The sequence below is a fragment of the Rhinatrema bivittatum genome, chromosome 4 (genome assembly GCF_901001135.1).
Source record: "Rhinatrema bivittatum chromosome 4, aRhiBiv1.1, whole genome shotgun sequence".
Taxonomy (NCBI): Eukaryota; Metazoa; Chordata; class Amphibia; order Gymnophiona; family Rhinatrematidae; genus Rhinatrema; species Rhinatrema bivittatum.
In genome coordinates, this window is record NC_042618.1 from 167,942,815 (window position 1) to 167,968,168 (window position 25,354).

A 25,354-nucleotide genomic window follows, 5' to 3' on the forward strand; every position below is an offset into this window, starting at 1 on the left:
CTTTTTCTTTTTTTTTCTTCGCGGGGCCTCATGCCGCGGTCTTCGGCTTGCACAGCCTGCGGAGGAGTGGGGCGCGACTCTCCCGGGAGGGCCTTTGCTCCCGCTGTCTTCCCGGGGGCGAGGGTCCCTCCCGGGGGCCGAGCGCAGCCCGCAGCGCTTCTTTTTCGCAGCGGTCCAGGCGAGTCCTGACTGCGCGATCGGCAGCCCCGCCTCCTTTAGTTGAGGAGGCGGCGGCCATTTTGACCACGCGGTCGGCGGAAGGGGCAGCATCGGAGGAGGAGGTTTCGCCTCCTTCCTCTCCACTGGCTCTGAGCCCGCCGGAGTCTATCTGTTCGGGGCCCCCCCCCCCTCCTCCCTCCTCCCTCCCGTCCCACGGGAGTCACTGTACATAAGCCAGCCCCGTTTTCTTCCCAATTTGTGCTGCTAATGCACAAAGCCTTTTTAGAGGCACAGGAGGGCTGGGAAGAACTGGGACCTACGCCACCTAAAGTCCCCAAAGTTACCCTGGACCAGGTGAAAGCAGGGAATAGTGGTCCCCGTCCGCGGGGGTGTGTGGGGGCTCCGGTGGCGCTGACTCCGGCTCCGGATCCAAATCCGGATCTTTTGGATAATCCTTTAGGGGCGATCTTGACGGTCTGGCGGCCGTGGAGGGGGACGATCCACAGGTCCTGCGATTGTTTGGTAAGGACGAGCTCCCCTTCCTCATTTCACATGTCATGAAGGAGCTAGAGTTATCGGACCCGCTCCAGGGCACAGACGCGTCTGTGGGGGATGTGGCCTTAGCAGGCATTAGGGACCCTCCTAAAACCTTTCCCTTCTACCCCAAACTGCTTCAGATCGTGTCTAAGGAATGGGAGCTCCCGGAAGCGTCCCTGAGGGTCGGCAGGGCTATGGATAAGTTGTATCCCCTGCCACCCGAGTCTTTGGAGCTCCTTAAAATCCCCAAAGTTGATTCAGCGGTTACAGCAGTCATTAAGCATACTACTATCCCTGTGACTGGGGGAATAGCGCTGAAGGATCTCCAGGACAGAAAGTTGGAGGTCGTCTTGAAGCACATTTTTGAAGTGGCGGCGTTAGGGGTCCGAGCGGCGGCCTATACTAGTATTGTGCAGAGGGCCACCCTTCGCTGGGTACAACAGTTGCTTACTGCCCAGGAGCTTCCTCCGGATGAAGCAGAACAGGCCAACTGCGTCGAAGCGGCCGTCGCCTATATGGCTGATGCCTTGTATGATCTTTTGCGGACCTCAGCATGTACCATGTCTGCCGCTTTGGCTCAGGCGGTGGGCGGCAGATGCTTCCTCTAAGTCACGTTTGGGTTCCTTTCCTTTCAGGGGGAAGTTGTTGTTTGGGGATGAGTTGGATCAGCTCATCAAGGACTTGGGGGACAACAAGGTTTATAAGTTGCCCGAGGATAAGTTTCAGCAGTCTCGACCTTTCTCTTCTTATTTATTATTTATTTAACACTTTTCTATACCGACCTTTATGGTTGAGGACCATATCAGATCGGTTTACATCGAAAGGGGGAACTGTAACAAGAACCGTAGGTAGAAACAGGAAGAACAAAGTTACATTCAACAAGGGTAGTAAACTTGGAAGCAAAGACTGCTAGAAAGAAAGGAACGTGGTGATTAGGATAGTAACAACAGTTAAAGAGTCAGGATAGGCTCTTATTCAGAACTTGAAGTTAGTATGGAGATCCATTCTTACAGGGGTCGGTTTCGGGGCCAGCGCCGGTTTCGTGCTGGGAGGGGTGGCTCCCTTCCACAAAAGCCGCAGACTTCGAGGTCCCAATCTTAGACACCTTCCTTTCGTGGCCGGCGGCCTCAGAGATCGGGCTCCTCGCAGGCCTTTACGGCTAAAAAAGTTTCCCAATGAAGGCGCGCTGACCCATCCCTCCCTTCCTCGCATTGGGGGTCGTTTGGCCCTATTTCGGGAGGAATGGGTCAAGATAACATCGGACCAGTGGGTTCTGGACGTTAAAGGTCAAGGTTATGCATTGGATTTTGCTTGTCCGCTCCGGGATCTCTTTCTGGTGTCTCCTTGCGGCCCCCCAGAGAAGCAGCTTGTCATAGCTCAAACGTTGGCTCGTCTGCGGGCCCTGGGGGCTGTAGTTCCGGTTCCGTCTGCGGAACGTCGGACGGGGCGGTATTCCATTTACTTCGTGGTTCCAAAGAAGGAAGGCGCATTCAGGCCGATCCTGGATTTAAAGCAGGTCAACAAGGCGTTGGGCGTGCCACGTTTCCGTATGGAGACGCTGCGGTCTGTTATTGCAGCCATCCACAGGGGAGAATATTTGGCTTCTTTGGACCTAACGGAGGCATACCTCCGCATCGGGATTCAGGAGCAGCATCAGAGGTTCCTGCGGTTCTCGGTGCTGGGGGACCATTTTCAGTTTTGCGCCCTTCCGTTCGGATTAGCGACTGCTCCCAGAGATTTCACCAAGGTTCTGGTGGTGGTGGCAGCCTTTCTTCGCTGTCAAGGAGTTTTGGTCCATCCCTATCTAGACGATTGGCTCATACGAGCAAAGTCGCAGGACTTGTGCAGACAAGCGGTTCGGTTAGTAGTGGATCAGCTTCAGAGGCTCGGTTGGATTGTCAACTTCGCAAAAAGTCATCTGGAACCGATGCAGCAATTGGAATTCCTGGGTGCCAGATTCGATACCTCAATGGGCAAGGTGTTCCTCCCACACCGACGAATGGTGAATCTGATGTCTCAGGTGCGCGACCTCTTGGGCCAGCCCATGCTGACGGCCTGGGATTATTTACAGGTCATTGGTCATATGGCTTCTACTCTGGAAATGGTGCCTTGGGCTTTTGCGCATATGCGACCTTTGCAAAGAGCGCTTCTTTCCCGTTGGGATCACCGGTCAGATTGCAGTGTCTACACTTACAGTTTGTACTTACAAGTGTTAACTAGTTTATGGTAAGTTGTTTGACAAGTTAGTCCTAGTTCAATATATAAGTGGACAGGTTGTTTCTGTCGTTAGGCAGTGATACTACTTGATCTGGTCAGTGGTTGCCCTACAAAATTTGGGGGTTATTGGCGGAAGTCATGATGTTGTTTCTTCTGCTTTGATATTGAATATACTGAGGGATCGCAGGTGGCACACCAGTATATCTAGGGGGTGTTTTCAGTTTTCTCTCTGACTCCATCTGCTGGAGTGTCCTTGCGTACCGTACCTTCATTCTTGCCTAAGGTAGTGTCAGCCACCCGAGGAGGATGCTTGCGCTATATAAAATCGAAAATCTTCTTTTGCCAAAATCATAAAAGTGCAGTAGAGAAAAAAATAGGGAGGGTAGCAAAAAAATATTAAAAAACGGGGCAAAACATCCATTTTAATGATAGCGATATGGCCAAGCCATGAAAATATATCCCTTTGCCATTTTCTCAAATCTGATTCCACAGCTTGTAATAAAGTTAGATAATTTAAAGAGAATGTCTTTCACATGAGGACTAATGCGGATACCCAGATACCTCAGAGATTGAGTGGCCCAGCGAAAGGGAAACCGCAGTTTGAGAGCCTCAACCGCATCAGCATTCAAATTTAAAAATCAGAGATCTTCAATATCAAAGTTGACCTTAAAGCCAGATACCTGATTGGGGAAAGTGTTTGTATGCATTCTTTTCATTTTCAAAATTATGTGCATAAATGTACAGGCAGGAAGGAACATCTGCTCTGAATGTATGTAGATGCATATAATGGGACATCCTGCAAATTTTAAAGCATACATATGCAGGCTGTTTGAAAATTACTCTCTTTCAGGCCCATTCAATAAAGACTGCGGGAGAGCCGGCGCTCCAAGCCGAGCACCCACTCTCCTGACACACGCCCAGGAACCTCTCCTGAGTATGCGATTCTTTATTTAAATTCGGGCCCACGCTAATAAGGAGGCACTAGGGACACTAGCGTGTCCCTAGCACCTCCTTATTGGAAGTGGCGGCTGTCAGCAGGTCTTACAGCAGACGCTTAATTTTATCGGCTTTGGTTGTCGAACCCGCTGACAGCCACGGGTTTGGAAAACAGACGCCGGCAAAGTTGAGCGTCCATTTTCCAACCCGCGGGCCACGGGCAGATATATTTTTTTTAATTTTTGGGCCTCTGACTTAATAACGCTTTGGCAGGCGTTAATTTCTGAGAGTAAAATGTGAGGCTTGGCCACACATTTTATTTTCTGTATTGCGGGTGACTAACTAATAGGCTCATCAACATGCATTTGCATGTGATGAGCGCTATTAATTTCAGGGGGGTGTGGGGTGGGGGTTGATCGCGCGTTTTCCACGCGCTATTACCCCTTACAGTATAAGGGGTAATAATAGCGCGTCAAAAATGTGCGGCCAAGCGGGGGCTAAACGGTGTGCTCGGCCGAGTGCACCATTCGGCCTGTTAGGGACCAATTTTCAAAATACCCACAGTGCTTATAGGCCTGTTCCCCAGTGGATCACCCTTAGGAAAATGTGTTCTAGTGGGGTAATGCAGGTACTTTTGTACCTGCTCTGGACATGATGTTTTCACATTTATCAATTTACATTTATTAAAAACTATGTTACCGAACCTTATGGCACCTATGTAAACTGAAAGATTTTAACTGCATTACTTTATGTGCCTTACTGTAAACCGTTGTGACGGTACCCACCTTAACGACGGTATAGAAAAGATTTTAAATAAATAAATAAATAAATTATAGGATTTCTTCTGCAATCATACAAGTGCAAATACACATGTGAAAGTATACAAAGGGATTTCAGACCGAGATCCCACGCTTCTACTTTCCCTACCCTGACCCAACCCCATCCCCTTTTACCTGCACTAGGGGTGGGAGATTTTCTGAAAAGCTTTTTATGTGGTGAACACATGTTTAACCATCTAACAAATTTTGAAAATTATCCTGAACTTCATGGGTTCTCCCCTTGAAAGCTGAAGTGGGAATCCTACAATCTGAGGTCTAGTGGTCAGTGGTCCATTAATTCATATTAAGGACTTTCGGTTCTGAACTGGGTGTAGTCTGTACCATAGCATGGCCAGAACAGTTTTAAATAAAACAGGGGTTAGTTTTATTTGAGTTACTAAAAACCTCCCTTACAGATTTAGTGATGATAACCTCTGCTATTAATACTTTGATAGATGCCCAAGGTAAACAACTCTCCCCATCAAGTTATTAATTTTCAGGAAATGTGCTAACCACTGGGCAGTTGAGAGGAGATTCAATTAGTAGCATTTAATAATTCCTATATAAATAAAAATGTAAATGTTCGTTTGTTCAAAATCTTAAATCTCCGAAGTTTCTTCACACCGATTGCTTTGAAATTTTGACACAACGTTGCATTCGAATACGCGCGTGTTTTTATATACCTGTATTATATAGATGTCACACCTGTGACGGGTAAAAACATGCTTTTTTGGAAAAACAGCACCATCTATTGGACGTAAAAGCAACACACGCTATCTACAATATAAATGGGTTCTGACCGACGGACCGCAAATGCGCAGTAGAGAGCAGCTCTACCGCGCATGTGCGGACCATAGAGCTCTGTGCTATGTGCTGGGTGTCACAGAGGGGAGGAGGAAAGGGCAGACGAGTCGCCGCTCCGAGAAACTGCTCAGCCCATTCCTCCGCCGCTGGGGAAGGGGGGAGGGAATAGGGCCTGCCAGACAGTTACACACAGGAGGAGGAAAGGGTAGAAGAGTCGCCGAGCCAGTCCGTCCACCGCCGGGGAAGGGGGGAGGGAGTTGGGACGGCCAGAGCAGAGGAAATGCAGTAGAAAGCGGCTGTGAAGAGATCACAAGCAGCTGCAGCCTGCAGCAGCCAAAGCACAAAGAGCTGAACAGAGAACAGCTCGCTTAAACATATTAGAAACATGCGCTTTCTCTTTTCTTTCTTTTCCATTTAACCTGACTGAGCCACAGCAACGCGTGGCCGGGTACAGCTAGTAAATTATATACTGACAAGGACTTTTCTAATATTATTCTTTGGCTTTTCTATTTTGTTTTTTAATAGGTAAAGTCAGATGAAATTTTCACCACAGGGACAGAAGAGAATACCATACCAAGCATGTCACTTGACCAAGAACAGACAACAATTACAGAGAGGAACAGGACGTGCACCTCCTCTGGAGCCAGCAATCAGACCTCTCCTTTATCTACAAGGGTGGAGCCCTTTCTTGAGTCAGGTAGCTGTGAGTGCTTTACCCAAATAATGCAGAGTTGTGGCTGTCCATCTTTAAGGTTTGTCGTCTTTTAATCTGGCTCAGTGACAGTGGTGCACACTGCCATGTAGAGGACCTGGGTTTGATTTCTGGTTCAGGTCTTCTACTCCCCAGGTTAATTGGGAATACTGCAGAGGTAGTGTTCACAACCCCTGGGGGAGGGAGGGAGTCTCAGCCATTTATTTTATTTATTATTTATTTATTTAAAACTTTTCTATACCAACATTCAAGGGAATATCACATCGGTTTACATTAAACGAGGGTAACCAATAACTTTGGAAAAAAGAAAAAGCAGTTACAATTAACATAAGGAAACTAAACTGGGGAGAGAGGGTTAGCGTAGCTGAGTCAGGAAACCAGAGAGGAATGGTTACAGCAGAAAGGATTAACAAATTAATTAACAAGATAAGATAGTATGAAAAATAATTGTACAGTATTTACAGATGGTAAGAACCAAATTTACAATATGTACAGTATGTTCAAAAATAAGGAAATTGTGGGGCAATTATTTGGGTGAATTCAAGGTGGGGGTGTATAGTTAGGGTAGAAAGGGTGTGGGGGGGTCTAGGGGGCTATGTAAGGAACTGTGTGTTGGGAGGTGGGAGGGATTAAATGAAGGCTTGTGAAAAAAGCCAAGTTTTTAGGTTTTTTGTAAAGGTTTGTGCATAGTGTTCTTGATGCAGGTGTGGGGGCATGGAGTTCCAAATAGTTGGTCCAGCGATGGACAGGGCCCTTTTTTTTGTAGCTATGTGATGGGTGAGATTAGGGGGAGGGGTGTAGATGGTTCCTTTGTAGGCAGTTCTCGTGGGTCTATTTGAAGTGTGATAGTGTAGGGCGTTATCTAGCCATACAATGTTTTGGGTATGCAGGGTTTTATGGATGATCGTAAGAGTCTTGTGAAGGATTCTGGAGTGTATTGGGAGCCAGTGGAGATCCCTGAGTATGGGAGTTATGTGGTCTCTTCTGCAGGAGTTGGTGAGGATTCTGGCCGCCACGTTTTGGAGCATTTGGGGCGGCTTGATCGAGGAGGCGGGGAAGCCTAGGAGGAGGGTGTTGCAGTAGTCTATTTTTGTGAAGAGTAGGGCCTGGAGGACCGTGCGGAAATCATAGGGATGTAGAAGTGGTCTTCATTTTTTTAGAATGTGGAGTTTGTGAAAACATTCTTTAGTGGTAGAATTAATGAATTTTTTTGGGTTTAGATTATTGTCTAAGGTGACTCCCAAGTTTGTAACATGTTGGACCTTAGTTGCTAGAGATACGGGGAGAGGACGATTATGGTGTTCTGGGGTGATGAAGAGGAGCTCCGTTTTGGATGTGTTGAGGGCCAGGTTAAGATTTGTGAGGAGGAGGTTAATCGAGGAGAGACAGCTGTCCCAAATCTTGAGGGACTTAGGGAGAGATTATGTGACTGGGATGATGATTTGTATGTCGTCTGCATATATATAATGAGTAAGGCCTAGGTCGGCGAGGAGCTTGCAGAGGGGGAGAAGGTAGATATTGAATAGAGTGGGAGAGAGGGATGAGCCTTGGGGGACTCCAAATAAGGTTGATAGGGTTAGATTCTTTGTTGCCAATTCTGACTTTGTAGGTGCGGTTGTGGAGGTAGGATTTGAACCAGCTGAGGGCGGTTCCTGTGATGCCGATTTCTGAGAGTCTATCTAGTAGGATATTGTGGTTAATGGTGTCGAATGCTGATGAGATGTCAAGAGTTAAGATGTTAAGAGTGAATAAATAGACTCCTTTGATTAATTGCTTTACCTAAAAACATGAAGTTCTCCCACATAATATCTCTGCCTACCCTCTTAGATTTATCTCTGTTAGACATTAAACTATTGTAAAGCTTGTTGCTATGTTATGTTACACTGTGAACCGAGGTGATGTTTCTAACGTGCCCCGGTATATAAAAATCCTTTAATTAAACAAATAAATAAATAAGTAAGGCCATGACTCAACAGCAACATCCAGTAGCCAGGTTCAAAGTCCATGTTGGCCAGGAATTAGAGATAGCCTCAGTTTGTGGCTCCTGGTCAAGTACTTTCACTGCAATGGCTGATCTAAATTGGGAAGGGATGATAAAAATAGGAGCAGTTGTGAATGAAGGCTCAGGGTTTCATAGCTCAGTGGAGGCCGGTTCTAATGCAGCTGGAACTATAAAAGAGTAGGAGGAAACTGCAAGGCCCAAAAAATGCAGACTTCACATTATTAACAGAAAAAGTCCTCTGTCACATGCAATTCCTCTCTACTGTTTATGTTTCTGGTGTAATCAAATCACAGTAAGCACATTTATTCAACATTTCAAAGATTCTGTCTTACCGGTGTGCAGGTGCTTGACTGTTCCCTGGGTCTTCTTAGAATTATCTGCTTTCTTGTCTCCCATTATCTGGTTTATGCCCACTGCTTTTATTAGCTGATGCTGTCTGTGTAATTTCTCTCCCTTCTCTCATCTTCCTCCTCTAGAACTTTGTTACATTCCACTATTGTACCAAGTTTAAAATTCTCATTACTCTCACAGAACCTCCTTTTCACCATCTTGTTTACACCTTGTGGCCCGCTTCACTTTCAGTCCTCTTGCTTGGCACCCAGTTCCCTTTTATTGGGTGTGCTTCTTCTCTCTCCCTCTCCAATATACTACAGTCATGTATCCCTCCTATAGCTTCTTGCTCTCATCCGATCACTGCTCATTTCTTCTTCAAGAGGTCCTTCACATCTTTGTGTTGCTTTGTAAAATGCTGTATTTTAACCTGTTAAAATAATAAATAAAATACATAAACAATCAAGCATTCCTAATGTTTGATGCACAGGACCACCTCCTTGATGTTCCTGTTCTAGTTGGTAGTATCTACATTTAGGCCCTTCCACTTATATGGTGCTTTAACAGGGTCTTCTCTTTCTGTGATTTCTCTAAGGGTTCTCTCTTTTCTGAGTACAGGTGAGACATGTGTTGACACCTCCTCTGCCTACTTGCAGTTTAGCCAGCAGCAGCATGGGTCAGAGGGTGAGAGGGAGGTTAGTAATAGCATCATGCGTACAAGCGAAGATTATGCTGGAACAGAAGACAGTGAAGAGGAGGAAACTCAGCTAATGATTCTGGATCCAGATCATGTAAGCAAGTCCTGGACTTTTATTCTGTATTTAAACAATGTCACTGTTCTGATGTAATTTTAAAATTAGGTGCTTCAAAAGCAATCATTGCAAATTATTTTCTTTATAATGCATAGAAAACAGTATTCATGAATGGAGTGCATTGATTGGATGCATTAGATCTTGTGTACCTGCAGAAAGGTATTTTACTTGCTGGACCAAACTTTGTTCCTTTCATATAATTTATAATTTGCATATTTTTATTTTTTTGTTAAACCAAGCTATTTTCAGGTTAATAAATAACATAAATTTGCTGTTCAATCTTGCCCATAAGGCACTCAGCATGTTATACTGGGGAGAGATTGGTACTATAGTTTCAGAACACTACACTAATTATCCTAAATGCATATTACTTTACACTCTCTTGGGAAATAGTAATCATCTTCCCTTCAGAAGCGGTCATAGAGACTCTAAGAATTGAAACCATTTGTAAGGCCATCTATCATTGAAATGACTGATATATATTTCAGATTGAAATGCTATTGAAAAGATGGTGGTATTTTCCCCTCTCCCTAATGGGTCAGTGTGCAGTACTTAAAATGGTCATCTTACCCAAAATAGTATATTCCATACAGATGCTCCTGGTATGGATTGGGCAAAAGGACATGCACAAGTTTTAATCCATACTCTCAGCACTTATTTGGAAGGGTAAAAGAGCCTGTATAAGTTATCAGATCTTGAGAATGGGGAAGGGGGGGGATTGGCAATACCTGATCTCTGAGTGTAGAATGTTGCAGCTCCCTTGCGATTCATAAAAGACTAGGTATCTCATGGTATTAAGTACGTTCCAGAAGGCTTGTTGGAGGAGGGCTATGCACCATATAATCCTATCAATGTATTGCATATGTCCTAAGGGATAGCAGCTAGCAGGTACAATTTCTCTTATTGTTATGGGGCACTTAAGAGGGCCTGGTGGTGGTGGTAGCGAATATCAAAAAAGCCACTGTTGATATTGCTGTTTTTTTCCGTCGATAAGCAGGCTGAATTAGCCATGCTATTTGGGTGACGTCACCGGTGCTCTCAACTTCAGTTTTTATTTTCCACGCTCGGACACGGATGTGTTTTCTTTTCCCTGCATGTCTCTTCAGCCTTTTTATTGTTTTTCTTATATTTTCACATTAGTGAACCCCAAACAGCACTTTTCAGTGCTACTATGTCTGGGAAAAAAACCAGGCTTTAAATATTGTGAGTGCAGACACATAATGTCAGTCACTGATAATCATAATTGCTGTTACATCTGCCTCAGTTCTGACCATAACCGGCGAAGTGTAAGGATTGTGAAAGCATGTTTCCTAGAGCAAGGAGACAAAGGGTGGTGAAGATAGCGGGCATTCGGGACAGGGAGGGCGCCTTGTCAGCTTCAGGTAGCTATGCACCCTCCCCGGGGTGCTCCGTTCATTCCTCCCCGGGACCAAAATCTGTTCCTCATGATGTCTCAAAAAGAGCTTCTTCTGTCAAGCAGAGGGGTAAAAAACACTCTGCTTCATCAGGGCCTGAAGTCGCTGCAGCACCTAAGAAGCCCAAATTAGGATAGACGGATGGCCCCACAAAAAGCTCTGAATCAACTGCTTCGGTGCCATTGAAAGATCAGAGCAGGGATGCATCGCAAATGAACAAAACAGCATCGGAGAAAAAACTGGTGATGGCTAAGACGCACGATATATCCATGCACACCTCAGTGCACGATGCGTGGGCGCATACAACAATATATCTAAGCAGACTACGACACATCGGCGTGGAACTTGGCACACAAAACTCCACCACGAGTTTTGAAGCATGGTACAAGGTCAGGTGCCTCATCGCACAAGCCAAGTAATGAACTCTCGGAGCCACGTCATGCTATGCAATCCACATTAACGCAGACGCACCGGCACATACACGGAGCAGCTTCAACACATGCTAATGGGCAGATTTTCAAAGCCCTGCATGCGTAAATCCTGGGGTTTACACACGCGGCAGGGCCTTGCTCACACCGCGCAAATTTTCAAAGAGGCCTGGCCGTGCACATAAAGCCCGGTATGCGCACAAGTACCGGGCCTCTTCAAAGGGGCAGGCTGGGAGCGGGGTCAGCAGCATTGTACACTGGCCGCGAACATAAATTGTTTCTGCTCCCAAGGAGCAGTAAGTAAAAAAATAAAAAAATTAGGGGTAGCTAGGTAGGGGTTAGGGGTTGGGGTAGAGAGGGGAAAGGGAAGGAAGGTTAGGTGGGGGGTTGGGAAGTTCCTTGCCAGTCCGCTCCTTAATTGGATCAGACTGGGAGGGAACTCGTGGAGGCCCGATTGTGTCGACGCACGTACTCGTACAAAATTCCCCCCCCCCCCCCCGTGCGCATCACCTGCACATGCGCACACAGATTATAAAATCCAGTGCACATTATAAAATCGGTGCATCTATATGTGTGCGTGTGCGCACATTTTAAAATCTACCCCTAAGCTTGCATCGATGCACACATCACGAGAAAAGAGAGACAGGAGTGGGAATCCTGATTCGAGATCTGTCCTAACTTCACATGGTTGAAAACACTATTCTCCAGGAAGGCCTGCAGACCCCTTCCAGGATATACTTTCTCAACCACCCTGGCTCTTTCCTCCAAAACCTGTTTCCATAAGTTCTCGATCAACCTCATGACAGGACAGCCTTTCCGTATATTCAGGCTTATCTTCATGTTCTCATCTACAACGTCCCATACTCCAGGAGGAACTCTCACCCAGATGTCTGCCTCCTGACCAGGAAAGGGGATCCTATAAGCTTCAACTATCCTCAGATATTTTATCTGTCAGATTGATTCCACATAAAAGCCATTCCCGTTCTCCTCAGAGCAACAGGCACTGTGCGACAGATCATTCCCAGCAAGCCATTGATCAGATCTCCTCTATTATTAAAGGTTTATTCTTGATTGTACAACCAGTCTTTTCAGCATCTCCGGGGTCCAGCAGGAGATGTAGATCCATCACACACTACTTCCTTCCCACCAGTACAACCACCATTGGATTCGGAGGAACAACCTGACATAGCACAACATACTCTGTTAACCAGTCCCCAACACTCACCTGACCATTCCCTAGACAGTTCAGTGGGGATCCCATTTGACCCACCAAAGGAGTTCCCTGACCACTCGCCTCCTCCCAAAGATCTTACTTATTCGAAATTGATAGAGAAACTGGGCAATGTTCTTGGAATTGAGGTCCATAAAATTCCTCACCCTTGAGAGGAGGTTTTTGGAATACTGAAGATACCAGATGTACCAGCTGAACCATCGGCTCTACCATCACATAAACTGCTGGATACTTTACTGTCCAAAATGTGGGAATCCCCTCAATCAATACTTCCTGTTTCCAGAAAACTGGACTTAAAAGTTCAGATTACAAAAGTCTACCATATATGGAGTCATTGAACTTCTATATGGTACAGTATTTGTATGAAACCTTGCAATTACTAAAATCGTTTCTACTATCCGAATCGGGAGAGGAGATAACTCCACCACTATTCTATGACATGCAAGAAGGTCTAAGACATTTACTTAGAACGGTATATGAATCTTTTGAGACATCTTCAAGGACCTTGTCAAATGCTATAGCTGCTTGTTGAGTAGCCTGGCTCCACTCTAGTTTCATCAGTGAAGAAGTACACGACAAACTAGCCAATCTTCCCTGTTTGGGAGACAACCTATTCGGTGAGAAGCTGAAAGATACAGTAACCCAGCTAAAATAATAAAATGTGGCAGTTCAATCTCTGTCAGCAGTCTCAGATCCCCAACTGACATTGAGACATACCTAACAACAGTATTATAACCAAAGAAAACCATATAAATAATTTTCCACCTTTATAGACCTCAACAATTCCAGTCTATTCAGCAACCACGTTCACAGACTCAACAAGCTCCATCTAGGGGACGCCAAAGAGACAGGAAACAGCAAGAGTCCTCCCAATCATCTCTACAAAAGCCCCCACCATCTTTTTGTGAGACGCCCAGCCACAGCCTCACTTCCCGATAGGGGGCAGGATAAAGACCTTTGCCTCACAATGGAACAAAATCACTTCGGATCAATAGGAGCTTCGAATTGTCCACAAGGGCTATCATTTGAATTTCCTATCTCAACCTCCGCTTCCACATCATACGGCCCAATTGAAGGATACTTCTCAATTGTCTCTTCTGGAACAGGAGATCCACACCCTAATCCAATAGTGGGCCATTCAGTTGGTGCCCAAGCACCAGATCAACACAGGATACTACTCCCAATACTTCCTCATCCCAAATGCTCAGGAGGTCTCTGTCCTATTCTGGACTTGTGCTCCCTAAACAAATACCTTTGGAAAGATATGTACAGAATTACTCCTCAAATCAAGAATCACTGCCTGCCAAATCCTGATACTATTAGGTCATATGGCAGCAGCCATCCGTGTGGCTTATACATGCAATGGCTCCAATGGGGCTTGAAGTCACAATGGACACAATATCTTCAACCAATGTCCACTACTCTGATTCTATCAAATTCCATGCAGAAGGACATCAGTTGGTGGATGAATCCAAAAGTCCTATCTATAGGAGCATCCCTTTGGGAACCAACTCACAGCCTAGTTCTTATTACGGATGCCTCCACCCAAGGCTGGGGAGCTCATGTACTCCATTACAAATCTCAAGGTCAATGGTCACCAAACAAACTTCATTACCAGATAAATCTCCTAGAACTCAGGGCCATGAAGTATGCCATAATGTCTTTCACACATCTGTTACGGGGTCATACTCTCATGATTCATACAGACAATCAAGTAACCATGTTTTATGTGAACTGCAGGGAAGCCGTTTGGATTTTGGAATGGCTCTCAACAACATGATCACCTTGAAAGCCACATACTTACTGGGGATAGCAAATGCACTAGCCAACCATCTCAGCGGAGTATTTCATCCTCACAAATGGTCACTCAACCAGGCTATAGCAAACCAGATTGTCCAGCATTGGGATTGATCTTGGATAGACCTATTCACCACGGGAAAAAACCAGAAAGTACCTCAGTTTTGCTCCATTCACCTAAGCACATACAGAAGAGCACAGGATGCCTTCCTAATGTCATGGTCACAAGGTCTCCTTTATGCATGTCCCCTGATTTTGCTCATCTCAAGAACAGTTCAAAAGATAACTTGGGACAAAGCTCGCATGATTCTCAGAGCTGCTGCATGGCTGAGACAGACATGGTTTGCTTATCTGCTTCAGTACTCTGAAAGCGAACCAATAGATCTCGGTCAAGACCTGGATCTTTTGACCCAGGAGGACGTTTGTCTTCTCCATCCTCTACGCTTCTCCCTACACCTGACAGCTTGGATGTTGAACACGAGATCTGACAGAGCTTAATTCTGTCGTCGGATATTGAAAGGATTATCATAGCAGCCAGAAAACCATCAACCAGACAAAACTATTCCTTCAATGGAAAAGATATGCCGAGTGGTGCTGACTTTGAGACATTAGTCCCTTCTCCTCGGCACCTAAAGATATCCTCTATTACCTATTACATCTCTCCAAAGCGGACTTAGCGACATCATCAATCAGAGCACACCTGAGTGCAATAGCTGCTTATCACAAAAGGGAAAAAGACTCGTCAGAAGCCTGTAATCACTTAATTTTTCCTTTCATGAAAGGACTTCTTAATCTTCATTCCCCAATCTGCAAACCTCCGGTGCCTTGGGATTTGAACATTGTCTTCTCAGCTCTAATGAATTCTCCTTTTGAACCCTTACAAAGCGCACATTTAAAATATCTCACTTGGAAAGTGCTTTTTCTAGTAGCAATCACTTCGGCCCAAAGAGAAAGTGAGCAAACAAGCCTTTGTTCACTTCCTTCCCTACTTGCAGTTTTTTCATGACAAAGTGGTACTTAGGACTCATCCCAAATTCCTTCATAAAGTGGTTTCAGCTTTCCACATCAATCAGGACATTTCACGACTAACCTTCTTTCCTAAACCACACAATAACAAGAGAGAAGCTCTACTCCATACCTGGGATTGTAAACGAGCTTTAGCAGAAATCAGCCTCATTGGCAATCATCCCAATTATTCATCTCATTCAACCCTAACTCATTGGGAATATCAGTTTCCAAAAGAACAGTATCCAATTGGATCACAGATTGCATTCAATTCTGTCATGATTCAGCACTTGCCCTTATCTGGCTCATTTTCTGCTCATCAAGTGCGAGTGATAGCGTCCTCTGTTGCACATCTTTGAAATGTACCCATAGAAGACATCTGAAAAGCTGCTATTTGGTCATGAGTCCACACCTTTACTGCACATTACTGTCTGGACCAGCTAACCGCTTAAGATAGTGGGCTGGGATGAGCAATTTTATCAAGTGTACATAACTGGAAAACCATGTCCAAGGGGGAATAAGGGGGAAAAAAAATAAAGTTTCTGATAACTTGCTAGAATAATGAGGTAATTCATCTTGGCCTATATTCATTATTCTTTTTCCTTAAAGCTTGGGACTCCCAAATAGCATGGCTAATTCATCCTGCTTATTGACGGAAAAGAGCATGTTTGCTTACCGTAAATAGTGTTTTCCGTAAATAGCAGGATGAATTAGCCATGTGTACCCTCCCTCCTCTCCCCCTGAACATGGATTTTTCTCTTGGTCTCCTTAAATTAATTACAGAGCTGCTTTCTAGCTTTATAAATAACTGAAGAGACCGATACACGCTTTGTGCAGGAAGAGCCGCACAGGTGCAGCAAAATCAAAACTTTGAGTCGGAGAACAGAAAGTCCGCGAGAGCGCCATCAGTGACGACACCCAAATAGCATGGCTAATTCGTCCTGCTATCTACGGAAAACAATGTTTAGAGTAAGCAAAAATTGCTCTTATCCTTAATGGGGAACAATGATTTCCTAGTGGGAATTAGACCCTCTATTTTTGGATTGGGCTGACTGGGGTTTATACAGCATGGGACAGATATTTGATTCGGACACCCAGCTATTGACATCAGGAATTACAGGAAACATGGTCTATCCCATCCCCTTCATCTCTTGTTCCTCCACCCCTCCCTCTCTTCCCCCTACCCCACCGCTCTCCCCAACGCCTTTCTCTTTCTTTCTCCTCTCCTATGACCCCCTTGTGCTGATTAGCAGCAGGAGAGCAGTGGTGCCTTGGGCCAGGTCCTCCTCCTTTAGCTTGACTGCTACTTTGAACCACACGGCTGTACAGAGTCCCATGCAGCAGTCAAGCCCAGAGCTGCAGAAGTGGAGGTTGTGGCTGACACACCTCTGCTCTCCTCCTCCTGCCACCAAACCTGCTGCCTGCCTGATGCAGCCCCAGATCTATAGATTTTGTGGGAAAAGACAGCTTTTGGTTGGGCCATGGCCCCTGTGGCCTGTCTATGCCAACACCTATGATGGAATTAGACGACTCTTCAAACCAAACTCTTCTTGCTGACTAAAATTGGGTTAGTGTCCTAAGATGATCTTAACATTATTTTGTTTCTTTTGTAGCCTCTGATGACAAGATTCCAGTCTGCACTGAAGAATTACCTCACCAACCAGCTACAGACCATGAACCAGGACCTTCGTGAAATGGTACAGTATATCAAGATCTGGAACTGTGTTCTGACAAGTTTGAGGAAAGTCCTGGAGTGCTGATTAGAAAGCAGGCTAGCAGTGTTGAAGAGTCATGGACAAAACCTTTATTTCTTCATGATATTTATACTGAAAGCAGAAATCCTTTGAAAATAGGAATATATGAATATCAAGCAAGCCATCTCAAGTAAGAAATGATCTTTAGATCAAAAAACAACTCACCACTCTCACCAGTAGAGAGATGTTGAAAAATCACTGAACAAAAGCAGAAAGTGTGTTTAATCAATAAAAAGAGCCATGGAAAAGTATAGACTGTGCCCCAGATGGCAGTCACCTTGACAGCTGCGATAATAAATAAATAAGCAGTAGGTTGTCAGGTAATCCTTGCAGCCTTCCAGTGGTATCATACCCAGGCATAGGGAGCCTTATCAGCACTGGCCTTGTCAGATAATTGTTTTCTCTCTTCTGTCTCTAGACTATATCCATGAAGAGAACCAAGAAAGAACGTGAAGAACTGGGTGTGCTTCTCTATAGCCTGCAACAGGAATTGGCACAGCTGCAGCTGAAGCTAGAAAAACAGCATGACCGTCATTCACTGGCAGTCACACAGCACAGGCAGGGAGAGGAGGAGCTGGAGGACATCAGGAACTTGTATAAAAAGACACGCGAGATGACAAATGAAGAGCGCAAGAGAGGTTGAGAATGCACTTCTTCCTGGGAAAGTCAATTACAGACAAAGCCTGTAGGGAAAATAGCAGGAGCAGGGCTTGCAAACTACCATAACTTATTACAGTATATTTCCTATTATAATACGTTTTGTGGAATCTATATCACCATAAGTGAATTCCACTGTACAAAGTCCACTAATCACTATTCACATAGGGGTAGATTTTAAAAGAAGCGCGATCAGCCTACTTTTGCTTGCGCATCAGACTCAAGCAAAAGTACGCTGGATTTTAGTAGATACGCGCGGAGCCGCGCGTATCCACTAAAATCCTGGATCGGCGCGCGCAAGGCTATCGATTTTGTATAGCCTGCGCGCGCCGAGCCGCGCTGCCTCCCCCCGTTCCCTCCAAGGCCGCTCCGAAATCGGAGCGGCCTCGGAGGGAACTTTCCTTTGCCCTCCCCTCACCTTACCCTCCCTTCCCCCACCTAACCCACCCACCCGGCCCTGTCTACACCCCCCCCTTACCTTTGTCGGGGGATTTACGCCTCCCGGAGGGAGACGTAAATCCCCGCGCGCCAGCGGGCCTGCTGCGCGCCGGGCCGCGACCTGGGGGCGGGTACGGAGGGCGCGGCCACGCCCCCGGGCCATAGCCACGCCCCCGTACCCGCCCCCAAAACGCTGCCGACACGCCCCCGGAACGCCGCGACGACCGGGCCCGCCCCCCGACACGCCCCCGACACGCCCCCCTCCGAGAACCCCCGGGACTTACGCGAGTCCCGGGGCTCTGCGCGCGCCGGGAGGCCTATGTAAAATAGGCTTCCCGGCGCGCAGGGCCCTGCTCGCGTAAATCCGCCCGGTTTTGGGCGGATTTACGCGAGCAGGGCTCTGAAAATCCGCCCCATAGGTTGTAAGAGTGGACTCTCTATATGATACAAGTTGAGCTTCCCAGATCTTCTTTTTTTATGCTCATGATGACCTCAATTCTGTGAAATAAGGCCCTGAGGAAATTAAAACATTGTGGGATAGGAGTTGATGTCCTATTGTGGACTGCAAACTGGTTAAAGGATAGGAGACAAAAAATAGGATTAAATGGTCAGTAATTTCATTGGAGAGAGCAGAATAGTAGAGTGCCCCCAGGGATCTCTACTGGGATCAGTGTTTGACTTATTCATTAATGATCTAGAAAAGAGCAATGACAGGTGATGAAATTTGCAGGTGACACATGGTTATTCAAAGTATTTAAAACACAAACAGATTGTGAGGACTTGCAGAAGGACTTTGCAAGAGTAGTGAATTGGGCATTTAAATGACAGATAAAAATTAATATGGACAAGTGAAAATTAGTGCATGAAGAGAAAAAATATTCCTAACTACGTACACAAAGCTGGGTTCCATATTAGGAGTAATAACCCAGAAAAAGGATCTTGGAGTCATAGTGAACAATACATTGAAATCTTCATGCAACAGAAATCAATAAAGCAAATAGAATATTCAAAATTATTCATAAAGGAATAGAGAAAAAAACTAAAGATTATAATGTTTTTGTATCAATCAACAGTGCAACTGTCCCTTGAATATTGTATGCAGTTTTATTGCTACAGCTCCAAAAAGATAAGAAAGCTTTAGAAAAGGGCAACAAAAACGATAAAGGGGGTGGAACAGCTCCTTTATAATAATAATAAAAAATAAAAGCTAAAGAAGTTATTGCTCTTCAGCTTGGCGAAGAGGCGCTGAGAGAGGATATATGAGAGATTTATACAATTCCTGTTCCCTGTACGTACCAGGATCAGTCCAGGACACCTGGGTTGTGACTCCGCACCAGCAGGTGGAGACAGAGCAAGATCTGTCGGACTTGGCTACATATAGCAACGTGCCTCACACAGCCCCTCAGTCTTACTCTGTCTCCAGTAGGTGGTGCAGGTGCAGTCACAGCCTCTGGGTGCCCTGAGGACTGATAGATAGTTAGTCAGGGTCATTATTGGTTTATTGGTTTGTTTAAAAGATAATTTATTATAGTTTAAGGTGAGAGTAAAAAAAAAAAAAAAAAAAAGCTGTCCGTCCTGCCTCCCAGGGGGGTGGGAAGGTTCTGAGGGGACCATCCCCCCCTGATTGAGGCCGCTGCTGAGGGTCGAGGACCCGGCCTACCAAAGGCAGCAGCGTAGGGGGTGACATGGGGAGCCCGGTTCACTCACCCCCAACAGAAGCAGGAACCCCAGGACCCTGGAGAGCGGCAGGTTTGAGTTTAAAAAAAAAAAAAAGTTTACTTTTATTTCTGCTTGTGCCGGCTCTCCGTTTCTTCGCCGGGGAGGGAGATTCTCGGCTCGGCGAGGGGAAGGGAGTTCTTTTGGCGCTAGAGGGTAGTTCTTTTCTTTGATTTTAATTTTCTTTTGTCCGTCCGTTCCGCCGCGGCCGCGAGGATGCCCAGGGGAACGGTTTGCTGTGCTTGCGGTTTGGCGCGCGCGCGGCTCTCCCGTGAAGGGATTTGCTCCGCCTGTGTCCCGGGCGGGGAGGGACCGTCCGGGACAGGCAGGGGGGGGCCGATCCCGGTCGACACGATCGCCGTCGCGCGATTTTGCCGCTCCTGTTATGCCGGCTGACCCCTTCCCGCTCAGCGCGGGAACGGCGGCCATTTTAGGGTCAGCCCGCGAAATCGCGCAGGAACCTGCAGGGGATTCTGGCATGCCTCCTGCGTTGTTGCCTCAACATAGGCCTTCGGGGGGGGGTCGCCCCGGGGGGGCTGAGTCCCCGGAAGAGGCTAGCGAGGGAGGGGTCTCCTTGGATTCGGGGTCGTCGTTTTCGGCCGATTTTGCGCTCCTCCTGCGCAAAGTTTTAAAATACAAGGGCCGCAGACGCAAGGACAAGCATGGCCACTCTGACAGGGATGGTCCACGGAAAAAGAAATCCCGGGAGGGCTCGGATGTCTCCCCGGCTCTGGCAACAGGAAAGCAGCCACCAAGAGGTGTCCCGCAGGATTCGGAGTCTGAATCCACCTCGCAGGATGAGGTGGACCCGCCCGACGAGCCCCTAGGGGGGGCCGATGGAGCGTCAGGGGACAGTTCTGCCCAAATTGTTCCGGGCAAATCATCGCAAGCCGGTGATGGGGATGACCCTAAGGTGGTATGGCTTTTCCGCAGAGATGAACTGTCCCCGCTTATCCCGGCTATCCTCAATGAGCTAGGGGTAGAAGCTCCACCGACAGTTTCGCGTCCTGGAGCAAACATGGACCCAGTCCTCCTGGGGCTCACCGATCCAGCGGTGGCCTTCCCATTCCATTTCTCGGCGTCGGACATCTTGTTTCGAGAATGGGATACTCCTGAGCTGGGTCTAAAGGTGACCAAGGCAATGGATAAGCTTTACCCACTGCCAGAGGACGCACTGGAACTGCTACGGCTTCCGAAGGTGGATTCGGCAGTGTCGGCAGTAACGAAGCGATCAACGATCCCGGTTACAGGGGCCACGGCCCTTAGAGACATACAGGACAGGAAACTGGAGGTGCAGCTCAAGAAGATCTTCGAAGTTTCAGCGTTGGGGGTCCGGGCTGCCATCTGTAGTAACTATGCCATGCGGGCTAGTTTGCGCTGGGCTCAAGTGCTACAGGCGAATGCAGGTCTCTCTGTTGAAGAGGCCACGCAGGCAGATCGCCTGGAGGCGGCCATTGCTTATAGTGCGGATGCTCTTTACGATCTACTGCGCACGTCGGCTAGATCCATGGTCTCTGCTGTCTCGGCGCGCCGCTTGCTTTGGCTTCGCAACTGGGCGGCGGATGGATCCTCCAAAGCTCACCTGGGAGCGCTGCCTTTCAAGGGAAAGTTGTTATTCGGTAAAGAATTGGATGATTTGATGCTTTCCCTTGGAGAGAACAGGGCTTTTAAGCTCCCTGAGGACAGGTCCAGAACCCGGTTCTCCTATTCTGCTAGGTCCCGTTTCAGAGGTAACAAGAGGTCTCGTCCCCAGAGGTCCTCTGGCCCGTCTTATCGCTCGACTTCTTCCCGGGCCTCCTCGTGGCCGCAGTCCTTTCGAGGGAAGCGTTACGGCAGACAAGGAGGAACCCCGGCCAGCACGGGGTCCAAGGTCTCTCAATGAGATTCGGCTGGCCCATTCCTTCCGGCAGCCTCAGGCCTTCATTCCAAACGTAGGGGCGAGGTTGACCTTGTTTTTCGAGGAATGGGCCAAAATAACGTCCGACCAGTGGGTCCAAAACGTCATAAGGCACAGTTACGTGTTAGATTTTGCACGGACTCCAGCAGACAAATTCCTGATGTCGCCCTGCAAGTGCCCAAGGAAGACGGCGGCGGTGCTAAGCACCCTCCGGCACCTAGAAGACTTAGGAGCAATCTTCCCCGTACCTCCCAATCAGCAAGGCACAGGTCGTTATTCCATTTACTTCGTCGTGCCAAAGAAGGACGGCACATCCCGGCCAATTTTGGATCTCAAAGGGGTAAACAAATGCCTGCGCGTTCCACACTTCAAGATGGAAACGATTCGGTCAGTGATTGCCTCGGTGCGTCCAGGCGAATTCCTGGCCTCCTTGGATCTCACAGAGGCGTACCTCCATGTCGGCATCCAACCATTTTTCCAGCGGTTCCTCAGATTTTGCATCTTGGGCAGGCACTACCAGTTCCGGGCTCTCCCCTTCGGTCTCGCCACGGCTCCTCGCACGTTTACGAAGGTGATGGTAGTGGTGGCGGCACAACTTCGACGGGAGGGGTTCTTGGTACACCCCTACTTGGACGATTGGCTGATTCGAGCCAAGTCCGAGGGTCATTGCCGTCAGGCGGTAGCCAGAGTCCTCCAGCTGTTACAGACCTTAGGTTGGGTCATCAATCTCAACAAGAGTCAGCTAGTCCCTACCCAGTCCTTGGAATACCTAGGAGCCCTATTCGACACAAAACAGGGCAAGGTATTTCTTTCCACGGATCGTGCACGCAAGCTTCAGTCTCAAGTGCGTCGTTTGTTGAGTCTTCCGCTGCCGCTGGTTTGCGATTATCTAACGGTTCTGGGGTCCATGGCGTCCACACTGGCGTTGGTTCCTTGGGCTTTTGCTCATCTACGACCATTACAATCTGCGTTGCTTTCCCGATGGAAGTCGGTGTCGGAAGAGTTTCATCTACCGCTTCCGCTCACGACCCAGGCGAGGGACAGTCTTCACTGGTGGCTCGATTCGGACCATCTCATTTGCGGAGTATCCCTGCTAGTTCCCGACTGGACAGTGGTGACGACGGATGCCAGCCTCTCCGGTTGGGGGGCGGTCTGCTTAGACAAGTTGGTACAGGGCCGGTGGTCCTCCGTCCAGTCGCAGTGGTCCATCAACCGTCTGGAAACCAGAGCGGTACGCCTGGCTCTGCAGGCCTTCCTCCCTTTGGTCCGGGGGAAGGCGGTCCTCATGTTGTCGGACAATGCAACGATGGTATCGTACATCAATCGCCAAGGGGGGACAAGGAGTCCACTCGTGGCGGAGGAGGCTCAGCTTCTCATGAGATGGGCGGAGCGCCATCTCAACTCCATCGCAGCGTCCCACATTGCCGGGGTCGACAATGTTCAGGCGGACTTCCTCAGTCGACACCATCTAGACCCCGGGGAATGGGAGTTGGCAGACGATGCGTTTCGCCTCATTTGCGAAAGGTGGGGGCTGCCCCACATGGACCTGATGGCCACGTGGCACAACGCGAAGGCTCCTCGGTTTTACAGTCGACGTCGGGAACGAGGAGCCGAGGGCGTAGACGCGTTAGTTCTTCCTTGGCCGACGAACGTGTTACTATACGTGTTTCCTCCGTGGCCAATGATAGGCAAGATCCTAAGGCACATAGAATTGCACCCATCCAACGTGATCATGGTAGCACCGGAGTGGCCTCGGCGCCCATGGTTTGCGGATCTCGTTCAGCTCTTGGTGGATGCTCCCCTTCGCCTCCAGGGGTTTGCGGGGCTCCTCCGTCAGGGCCCCGTTTGTTTGGAGGATGCGGATCACTTTTTTCTCGCGGCATGGCTTTTGAGAGGCAGCGCCTGAAGAGAAAAGGTTATTCAGATGCGGTGGTGACCACGTTGCTGCGGTCCAGAAAGCAGTCTACGTCCTTGGCCTGTCCGTGTCTGGGTAATCTTTGAGGATTGGTGTGTACGCCAAGGTCTGGATCCCATCTCCGCCTCTGTCTCCGATATCCTGGCTTTTCTTCAGGCCGGGCTTGCCAAAGGTCTCTCGTGTAGTACTCTTCGCGTACAAGTGGCAGCAATTGGTTGTTTGCGGGGTAAAGTTCGCGGTTCCGCTCTGGCCCTGCATCCGGATGTCACTCGTTTTCTTCGGGGGGCCAAGCATCTTCGCCCGCCGCTACGTCATCCGTGTCCCTCTTGGAATCTTAATTGGGTCCTTGCCACTTTGTGTGAAGCTCCGTTTGAACCCTTGAAGCGGTCTACTCTTAAGGATCTCACGTTGAAGGCCGTTTTTCTGGTTGCAATTACCTCGGCTCGGAGAGTCTCGGAGTTGCAGGCTTTGTCTTGTAGGGAGCCGTTCTTGTGGATTTCGGATTCGGGAGTTTCCCTGCGGACGGTTCCATCCTTTTTGCCTAAAGTGGTGTCACCGTTTCATTTGAACCAGTCAATAGAGCTCCCCGCGTTCGCGGGTGGAGAATACTCGGACCCAAAATGGAAGGAATTACGGAAGTTAGATGTACGGAGGGTCCTCCTCCGTTACCTGGAAGTCACTAACCCTTTCCGGGTGTCCGATCATCTCTTTGTTCTGTGCTCTGGTCCGAAGAAAGGGGGCCCGGCCTCCAGGACGACAATCGCTCGGTGGCTTAAGGAGGCCATCGGTTCCGCGTACGTTCTACGGGGGAAGCCTATCCCGATCGGTCTCAGGGCTCACTCGACGAGCGCTCAGGCTGCGTCTTGGGTGGAATCTTCTCAGGTTTCGCCTCAAGAGATTTGCAGGGCGGCTACCTGGAAGTCGTTACATACCTTCATTAGACATTATCGTTTGGATGTTCAGGCTACTGATTCCGGGGGTTTTGGAGAGAGGGTACTCCGAGCGGGACTCTCTGCTTCCCACCCTCAATAATTTAGCTCTGGTACATCCCAGGTGTCCTGGGCTGATCCTGGTACGTACAGGGAAAGGAAAATTAGTTTCTTACCTGATAATTTTCGTTCCTGTAGTACCAAGGATCAGTCCAGGATCCCGCCCATTTTTGCTGTGCTGAAGTAACGGAGAGTCCGCTCGCAGTTTTGATAGTTATTCTGAGTATTGGTTTCGCTCCCTCGGTTTGGGGGTCCTGTTCCAGTTGGGGGTTATTTGAATGGCTCCCTGTTGATGTTAGTTATTTCGCTAGTTTGTTCTGGATTTTGTCTACTTTGACATTACGTAAGACTGAGGGGCTGTGTGAGGCACGTTGCTATATGTAGCCAAGTCCAACAGATCTTGCTCTGTCTCCACCTGCTGGTGCGGAGTCACAACCCATCCTTGGTACTACAGGAACGAAAATTATCAGGTAAGAAACTAATTTTCCTATTTTTTCAGTGGAAGGGAGTGAGCAGTGGAGTGCCTCAGGGATCTGTATTGGGACCCTTACTTTTCAATATCTTTATAAATGATCTGGAAAGGAATACGACGAGTGAGGTAATCAAATTTGCAGATGATGCAAAATTGTTCAGAGTAGTTAAATCACAAGCAGATTGTGATAAATTGCAGGAAGACCTTGTGAGACTGAAAAATTGGGAATCGAAATGGCAGATGAAATTTAATGTGGATAAGTGCAAGGTGATGCATATAGGGGAAAAATAACCCATGCTATAGTTACACAATT

The 25,354-nt window shown here is 47.7% G+C and overlaps 1 protein-coding gene across 2 annotated transcripts in view; it reads left to right on the top strand.

Annotated features, from left to right (window-relative positions):
- CCDC40 (coiled-coil domain containing 40) overlaps nucleotides 1–25,354 on the top strand; it is a 131,964-nt gene that overhangs the window by 23,787 nt on the left and 82,823 nt on the right. For both annotated transcript variants that reach the window (XM_029599178.1, XM_029599179.1), the window contains exons 3-6: nucleotides 5,997–6,168; nucleotides 9,134–9,306; nucleotides 16,817–16,900; nucleotides 17,376–17,595. In XM_029599178.1, the coding sequence (XP_029455038.1) occupies nucleotides 5,997–6,168; nucleotides 9,134–9,306; nucleotides 16,817–16,900; nucleotides 17,376–17,595 (649 nt within the window). The remainder of the gene's footprint in view (nucleotides 1–5,996; nucleotides 6,169–9,133; nucleotides 9,307–16,816; nucleotides 16,901–17,375; nucleotides 17,596–25,354) is intronic.